This window comes from Lycium ferocissimum, unplaced genomic scaffold (genome assembly GCF_029784015.1).
Source record: "Lycium ferocissimum isolate CSIRO_LF1 unplaced genomic scaffold, AGI_CSIRO_Lferr_CH_V1 ctg5611, whole genome shotgun sequence".
Taxonomy (NCBI): Eukaryota; Viridiplantae; Streptophyta; class Magnoliopsida; order Solanales; family Solanaceae; genus Lycium; species Lycium ferocissimum.
The window spans coordinates 38,253-46,769 of NW_026726045.1; the positions used below are offsets into that span (position 1 = coordinate 38,253).

Sequence of the window (8,517 nt, forward strand, 5' to 3'; positions counted from 1 at the left end):
ATTGCTTCGGCTTTTACCGTCTACAACGTTCAAATCCTGTTAAGAAATCAAATCCTTGTGAATTTCTATTCATTACGAATTCGGATTCCTTTTCTCATAGTCGTACCTTCCAGTCTTGCTACTTTCTTCACTATGACTATATACAAATTAAAAATGAACGAAATACTTCCAACACTGTTATAAAAGAAGTAAGTGACCAAGGTAACACATTTGCAGACGTGTATAGACCATCTTTACAATTTTGATCATGCTTCATCTTGAAGAAAAAGAAATATAGCATCTTAGAAACCTCGTCCTAACCTCCAAAAGATGTGGCGCAATGAATGGGGCTGCTCTTCCCTTAATCAGAGATCTCGAGTTCGAGCCTTGAATATGAAAAAATTCTTGGTAGGAAGCAATCCCCCCCCCCCCCCGGCTCCTCAAGTAGGCCCTAAGCGGCGGGAACTAGTTATAGTCGAACTCCAATGCGGGTACCGGACACCGGGTGGGAAATCAAAAAAGAAATTCTGGTCCTAAAAGTGATAAAAATTTCAACACTTTCAATGGGAGATCAGGATTTTAATGAAATTGGAAATGTTGAAACGCTGAAGATGCAATTGTTCAAGCGACTGGTTAAAAACTCAAGGAAAACAGTGTAGCAAAGAGGAGGAACATCACAAAAACGAACACAAAGACATCGGAATGATAAAACATAAAACATAAAACATGAAAACGTGAAATCCTTCTTCACTATACAGAACTAGAGAAATAGTTAAGACTATAGAGGGTTTCCTGAATCATGAGCTTGACTTGGTAGCGACTGCGAGTTCAACGGATATAATGAAAGTTGATCGCTCGGCCTCTCTTAGGTACTGAACTTCCCCATTCATCAGCTTGACCAGTTTTCTGCTGATAAGCAAGCTGATCCCTTCTTCAGATGCGTCGGCTTCACTACCAAACATTTGGCTGAGCAATTCTTCTGCCACTCCACCCCCTGTATGTCTTATCCTGCAACAGTAGCAATGAGCAAAAGTGTCATTCTCCTGGTCAGCCATGCATCGGTTACAGATGTGCTGATTCTTATAATTATTTAAATTTCTGTTTAGCCTTAAACACAAATCACCACATGAACACATCTTGGCCAAACGAAGAAAGAACACATTCCCGCTACTTGAATAGATAAAAGACAGACCATTCCACATATGCCAACTAAACACATTTGTTTAAGGAGATGGAAAACTCAACACTAAAACCTCAACAGGAATAAAAGAGACTCAATTGTGCTGAAGGTTGATATTTCATTTGTCCAGAGAACGAATTAGGAATACGCCAAAAAATTAAGAAGCTTGAACCATTTAGAGAGCATTTGCCACTTCTCTTTGAATTTGAGAAGTCCTACTCAGAAACTTGACTGATTAAAAAAAAAACAGAGTGATAGGTGTTTAGGCCGACAGAACAATTGCATTAGAGTTTGTGAAAATAGATAATTAGAAATTATTTTGTTATTAAACCAGCAACTTTGTAATTAATGTTGACAAAATAAATGGAGGAGAGAAGACAAAAAATAAAATAGCAGCAGCTTCAACTCTCAAAGATCACAAATGCTATGGCAATATTAGGACGTCAAACGTTGAGACAATGAGTTCAAATAAAACTTTGACCGTCCCAATTTGAAAGAGAATAAATACAGTATCAAACAAAAATAACTGAGCACAGAAATAACATATCAATCACAGGTTTTGAGAGAGATGCTGGTTAGTTTTTAAGCCTAAAGATAGTTTTCAAAATGCTTAGACTTCAATGGATTGTGTAGACATCCCTCAACTTTTTATGTTGTCGCAGGAGATGCTTTTAACTTGGACAGTAGAAATCTGGTCAAGTGAAAAAACCAATTTTGATTTTTCTATCATATGGATATACCTGAATTCCAAGAGAGCAAGCTGAACAGATTCTCCTATGCGATCTTTTGTTAACGTGCCTGAAATACTAAGCTGGCCACCACTTGGTGTAGAGTTCACAGATACTAACAGAAAGTTAGCTAGGACTTGTTGCAGCCTCAGACTATCTCCGTATAAAGTTTCATTGAGAAGATCTTCAACCATGTCATTCACGATCATTATATTCTTTCCATTGCTCTTCATCATGACTTGACTAATAGATGCTACCAATACTTCATGCAGCTTAAACTCGAGCATCTCCAGATCCAAATAACTGGTAAAAGATTAGAGGAAGAGAAAAAGTATTACAATGTAGAAAATCATTTTTTAAACTGATAAACATAAAACTAAAAACTAAAAATAATAGACACAAAAGCCATAATGCAAGGAAAGCTCAAAATTGCATCAAATGCACAAATATATATTCCAAGGACAACACTTCTACTGCAAAAGGTCCCAATCTTCCATAGATCAAATAGAAGCATTTACCTGTAGCTACAAAATCATCATACCTTGATCAAGTTTTAACTAAAAAAAGGAAGAATGGGAAGCACCTTGGGGTATAGAAAAACTAAAACACAAACGGTATAATTAAAATGATTGTAACATACCCATCTATAATGCTATCAAGATCTGTATCATCAAGAATTTTGTTGAGCTGACGCTGACACTGTGCACTTGTTTGCAGTATATTTTTCTGCTCTTCACCCAAGTTCGTCCCCTCTAGCAGCTTCCGAGAGAATATAATCCCAGAAAGTGGATTCCTAATTTGCCTCCTTATGTAAGCTAATACTTTCAACCTCTTGAGCGCTGTTTGTTCTGACAATCGTTGAACATGAAGAGCTTGTTGCAACTCATGGCTTGCGAGCTGCAGGAAACAAAAGAGTCCCGTGACTGCGCCCTCTTTATCTAACCTTTTGCTCACACAGAGTAAGCACTCCACATATTTCCCATAACGTGCAAAGAAACCAAAAGGAATCTTCTCAGATTCTTTACCAGTCATAGCATTGTTTAGTACAACTCCAAAATTTACAAAAGCTTCTTGATTCTTGAGACGGCAGCAAGCTGCCTGTGTCCCAAAAACCTCCCCTAATAGCATTTTATCAATAACATCATCACGTCGCCATCCAGTTAACTTTGTCATTGCAGAGTTCCACTCAGAACACCAGCCGAATTGATCCGTGCCAAATATTGGTGGGATCAATGGGTGAGGATTTTGGATAATCGCTCTATAGTCACCTTCAATTCGGGTGAACTTGTCCATAATACTTTTTTGTCCAGTTATATCCTGAGCAATAAAACAAACACCCACAACATTATCTCGAACATCCTTGCTTGCACATGCATTCACGATTAAGCTGATTGGACTAGAATCCCTTGACGGCCTATGTGTTTTTATTTCAAACTCTACATTTCTTTCCTCTTTCCCTGGTAAAAGGGATGGTGTATTCGATTAAATGTACAGTACATAATTCATTGAACTGAATGGATAGACAAAAATCATGTAAACTAATAACTAGTCAAAACAATTAAATGGCGTAGACAATAAATCTTCATGAAAAGAGAGTCATAACATTAACGTAACACAGAGGGGGAAGCTCACAAAGATACGTACCCTGCAATGCTAATTCCAACATTTTTCTCACGGTATCAACTGATGAGTCCTCCACGAGAGTGAGCAAATGCTTCCCAATTGCTTCATCAACAAGAAGACCAGTTAACTCAGCAATTTTTGTGTTCCATCCATTGACGTGCCCATCCACATCAACTGCGAAGATAGGAACTGAAGCTGTTTCAATTAAGCGGACCATTTCAGCAGTGACTGCTTCTAGTTCCTGCATCCCATCTATCTTAAGATCATTAAGCTTTGTATGGATAATATTGGTATTTGAATTCACTGCATCAGCATCCTTGAAGGCATTTCTTAGTATAAGCTGCAAAGAGTGGATTGCATCCATCTCATAGTCCTTCCAGGGTATACTCCTTGTCTTGACAACTTCCAAGAATGCTTTGAATGATGACCTAGGATGCATTTTCCTGCCATCATCCTTCTCACCAGGTTCATGCTTTGCACCACCCCATCTAACTTCAGCAGCAGTGTGTGACCTGAACCAGAACATCCAGTCCTTATCAGATATTCTCACAGCCGCCATACCACACACAGCATCACCAAGAGCAAGAGCCCCAGGAAAACCAGCATCATACAAGCTATCTGTACTCAAGCCTGTGGAGTCTGTATGATACTCACAAAGCCATGATACTATATCGTGCAGCTGAAAGTCACTTGGGTTCATTCCTAACCGATGTATCTTGTTCCTATAGAGCAAAGCAGCACCATCACATTTGACTAGATCCATAATATTGGGGCTCTGTGACACGATACCTAGGGGAGCATCTCTCATCAGCATATCACACAAGAGAGTCTGAGTACGTAGAATATTTTTCTCAAGGAACTGATTTTCCAATTCCAGTTCTTTGTTAACGTGTATGGCGAAGACTTGTGCAAGAAACTCACACGCATACCTCAGGGGGAAGGGGACAAACCTTGGGGTGGTGTTGTGGCAGACAACGAGGCCCCAAAGCCTTTTTCTCTTTTGTGATTGTGAAGAATCAGAGCTTTCTCCTTCTTCATCCCCATCATTTACCACAACTGCCATTACAAGTGATGCAATTGAATTCATGTTCTGCATGTACTGTAAATGGCAGTAGTGAGGGGCCCTAAGAGTAGAGCCACACAATGTTAAATCAAATGGAAGCTTCTCATCTTGGAGTACCTTCACATGTTTTGCTTGGCAATCACAAATCATTCGGACTTTATTCTTCATGAACAAAAAGCGTGCAGCCTGTGGAATATCCGTAGCAGGATAGTGTAAACCAAGGTAAGGCTCGAGGGCAGGTTTTGTGATCTCAGACACCACCTCTCCATGATCATCATCGTGAAACTTATACGCCATCACCCTGTCATAACCAGTTAGTTCAAAAACCTCCTGAACCATTGTGTCACAAAGTCTTTCGATACTGCCACTGGGCAAGGACTGCAAGCGAGTAATGGCTTTGGCTGCAAGTTTATATGACTGCAGGGCCCCTGCAGCAGTCATAGGCACTTCATAGGGCTTCACAGGCTCAAAATCAATGATTAAGCTACCTGTAACCCTATGAACAATTGCATAAAATGGCTTCCCAGAAGTCTTGCAGTGAACGAGGACTGGATTTAACAGAGAAACCTCTCCAAACCCCAAGGCCTTCTGCAACGCCGCTCCACTGGGACCAGTGAAGATCGTTCTAATATCAGTCCCGATGCCAAGAGCTGGATGCTCACCAACACTTGGAACAGTATGGCTAACCATGGTCAGCATTTCAGGGGCATTCTCACTGAATGCTATGACCTTTAATGTTTTCTCATCAAGGGCTAGCAAACAACCAAATGGCTGGATAAAATTGCCCTTTTGGATCTGATGAAGGTAAGCGGTGGTTACTTTGTCTGACTTGGGCCTTTGCTCACCACCAGCGACACTTGTAACCCTCACTGAGCTTGAATAGTCAAAGGATTCACCTGACTCCTCAAAGTCTGCATGCAACTTTGCATCTATGGAGGTCTGTGCAATGATCCTAGCACTGTGCTTTGATCTTGATGAAGTGGTGGAAGATTGGCTAGGTCTTGAAGAAGACATTTCGACTCAAATCTAAACAGTACACAAAAAGTAATTACCACAGATGATTAACATTATACATTGATGTTACAAAGTTGTGATAGGAACTGTTACTGTCATAGTCTTCATAACAGAGTTTTTAACTGTTTTATATCGGCAAACGTAGTAGAATAAACACATGGATTCATTTTAAAAGCTCTACTTTTTACCAAATCAAATATCAAATCTCTATTTGCAGCATGAAATTTTCCTCCCCAATCTCACCCCGCTTTAATATACTTTGCAAAACACAAAGCAGGGGGGAGATGCATATGTTTAAACTAAGATATTTCAACTATATAACTAAGAAGTCGCAACATGCAGACAAATAGGCATAGTACACTAAGCTAAGAGTTCTATTTAGCTGGATTATAACAAACTAGCCACAGCCTATTGGGAATTCAAGTTCTTTATCATTCTATAATAGTAAAAGTAGATAAAGATGCAAATCATTGTCTCTTTAAGGCAAAACTACAATATACCCTCAAAGAGGCTATCAGCAACCAAGACAGAATTTGCAGAGAGAAGTTAGTAAATAACAAAACAAGAGAAAAGACATCACCTTTTTTCACAAGATTTCAGAGGCAAAACCAAAGTAGCTTTCAGCTGAATTCTTGATATTGTGACCACCTCTCCTTCTCCAACTCCAGAGAAGTTAATCCTTTAAAAAGATTCATTCATACCATTAAACACACACTTCCCAAAGCTCATACAGACAACTATACACAAATACCATAGTACGATACGAGTCTCTATAAATAGCAAGTGGAGAGGGACTTTACTTGAAAGCAGTGAGTTGCCAACTTGTTTTCTTTCCAAACATAGATTGTTGGTGTCAGTTGATGCACCCCAAAATTAGCATAAGCCTCAATCATGATTCGTTGTCCAGGTCTATAATAATAGTAAGTATACAATTATGATTAACAATCAGTTCAATTTTAAAATGCAAACCTATGGCCAACAAAGTACGGATAATATATAATAATTCGTGGTGGGTGGAAATATAATACTAACTAGTACTCACTAGAAGACTTCTTACCAAGATTACAAGAAAAAAGAAAATCAAATATAAAAGATTCGTGTCTTTAAAATAAGGAACAGAAAGATATTGCACATATATATTATATATAAACAATAAACAAAGTGATGAGAATACCCACTTGGAAGGGAAAGAGTGAGAGGCCATACCTCGAATAAGAAGTTAGCAGCAAAGCCAAAAGGTTATGGACATCACGTGAAGACATCATCCCTTATCTTTCAAGAGAGAGAGAAAGGTGTCAGCAAATTGAGAGAATTGACAGACTAGTGAATGAGCAATATCAGTCGATCTAGATTCACATAACCAATTACTTTTCGGCGTTTAATTTGTGAGGTGAATCTGATTCCCAGATTTAGCTCATTCAATTGCTGCTTCAGGTTTTTCCATTAAGGTTTCTGCTAGCTCTTGTACTCAATCAAAGTAAAATTAAGATGAAAAATTGAAGCCAGGAGTCAAAATGAGATATGTGGGTCATTGTGTTTGCGTTTTTATTGAGTTTTGTTCCTTTCACAGTCCCATGATGGCAAAGGGAGACCCTCGCACTAGCCTCTACTCTTTTTACCTTTAACGTTGATTGACTTGAATACTTGATTAGTCTCCGAATGTTTTGAATAACCTCTTCAAAAACTGAATCCAATGAATTTCTCCCGTTCGTTCATTTAGTCTTTTTTACATACTTTAAGAAAATATTAACTAAAAAGAAAGCACTAATTTCTAAAAAATAAATAGTTATTTTGACCACATGAATTCTCAATTAATAAGACTCTTGTCTATTTACTGTCTTGAGTAAATATGGTCAAATCTGATAAAAATGAAGTTAATTTTTTTTATTTTATAACTGGAAACTTATTTTTAAACCAAAATAAAAAAAGGTAAGTGAACATTTATTTTGAATCAAATGGAGTACCTACAAACTTTAAAGAAACTAATGGTAATTACTAACTCCCTTCTTTTATCAGTAGGTTTATATTTATTTGCAACATTTGAATTCACGGGCAGAGTAACTGATGGATAATTTTTTCCTTCCCGTACCAATATTTTCATGAAGTCATCAATTTATTAACATAAAATGATAAATGGAGGTTACAATGGACAACTACACATATTTACGAGATAAAATTGTGTGTAAATGACACGGTGTCCTGTATTCATTTGCTTGACATAAATACCCGACCTAAGTAATTTTCCCCCCATAACTGACTAAGCTAGTTTTCCCAAAATGTTTCGGGTAACATCTTTAAAACACATAATCCACGGTATAATATTAATTACTCAGTAAATGTCACGACCCGACTAGGGGCCATGACGGGTACCCGGGGCTAACCACCGAGCACCGCTCATACCATTACCCATCGTACACATCAATTGTTTATTCATTAATCTTATATCAAATCATAGGAAAAACCATTTTTCACTTCGAAACATAATTACCTTTATATATATAATCCCTTCGGCTATCAAAATAATATACATACAATAAGGACATCGTGAGACCATACTACCCACACATACGTATCTACGAGCCTCTACTAGAGTGCTAGACATAGGGACGGGACAGGACCCCGTCGTGCCCAAAACATATATATACACAAAAGAATAAATCACTGCACCTTCGGAATAATGGGGTGCTCTCAAAGTCTGCTAGTAGCTCCTACGAGTCTGGATCACCTCCCTGTCTACCTGTGGGCATGAACACAGCGTCCAAAGAAAACGGACGTCAGTACGAACATTGTACTGAGTATGTAAGGCATGAATGAAATGAATATAATAGAGAAATCATAAGACATAAGATGAAGATATAACAGCTTAACCTTTAAGAATGGATGAATTTCATACATATATCATATATAATCGTATTACATATATCATCATA

The 8,517-nt window shown here is 38.1% G+C and overlaps 1 protein-coding gene across 2 annotated transcripts; it reads right to left on the minus strand.

Moving 5' to 3' along the window:
• Positions 1-543: 543 nt before the first annotated feature.
• On the minus strand, positions 544-7,268 carry LOC132044946 (phytochrome A). 2 transcript variants are annotated; one of them, XM_059435482.1, is made up of 7 exons: positions 6,794-7,268; positions 6,388-6,496; positions 6,168-6,266; positions 3,532-5,599; positions 2,528-3,344; positions 1,900-2,190; positions 544-987 (listed from the first exon to the last, which is right to left on the minus strand). In XM_059435482.1, the coding sequence occupies exons 4-7, from the start codon at positions 5,585-5,587 to the stop codon at positions 777-779; spliced, it is 3,375 nt and encodes a 1,124-aa protein (XP_059291465.1). In that variant the 5' UTR covers positions 5,588-5,599; positions 6,168-6,266; positions 6,388-6,496; positions 6,794-7,268; the 3' UTR covers positions 544-776. The 2 variants fall into 2 exon arrangements, with proteins under 2 accessions (XP_059291465.1, XP_059291466.1); XM_059435483.1 differs by lacking the exon at positions 6,168-6,266.
• Positions 7,269-8,517: the final 1,249 nt, after the last annotated feature.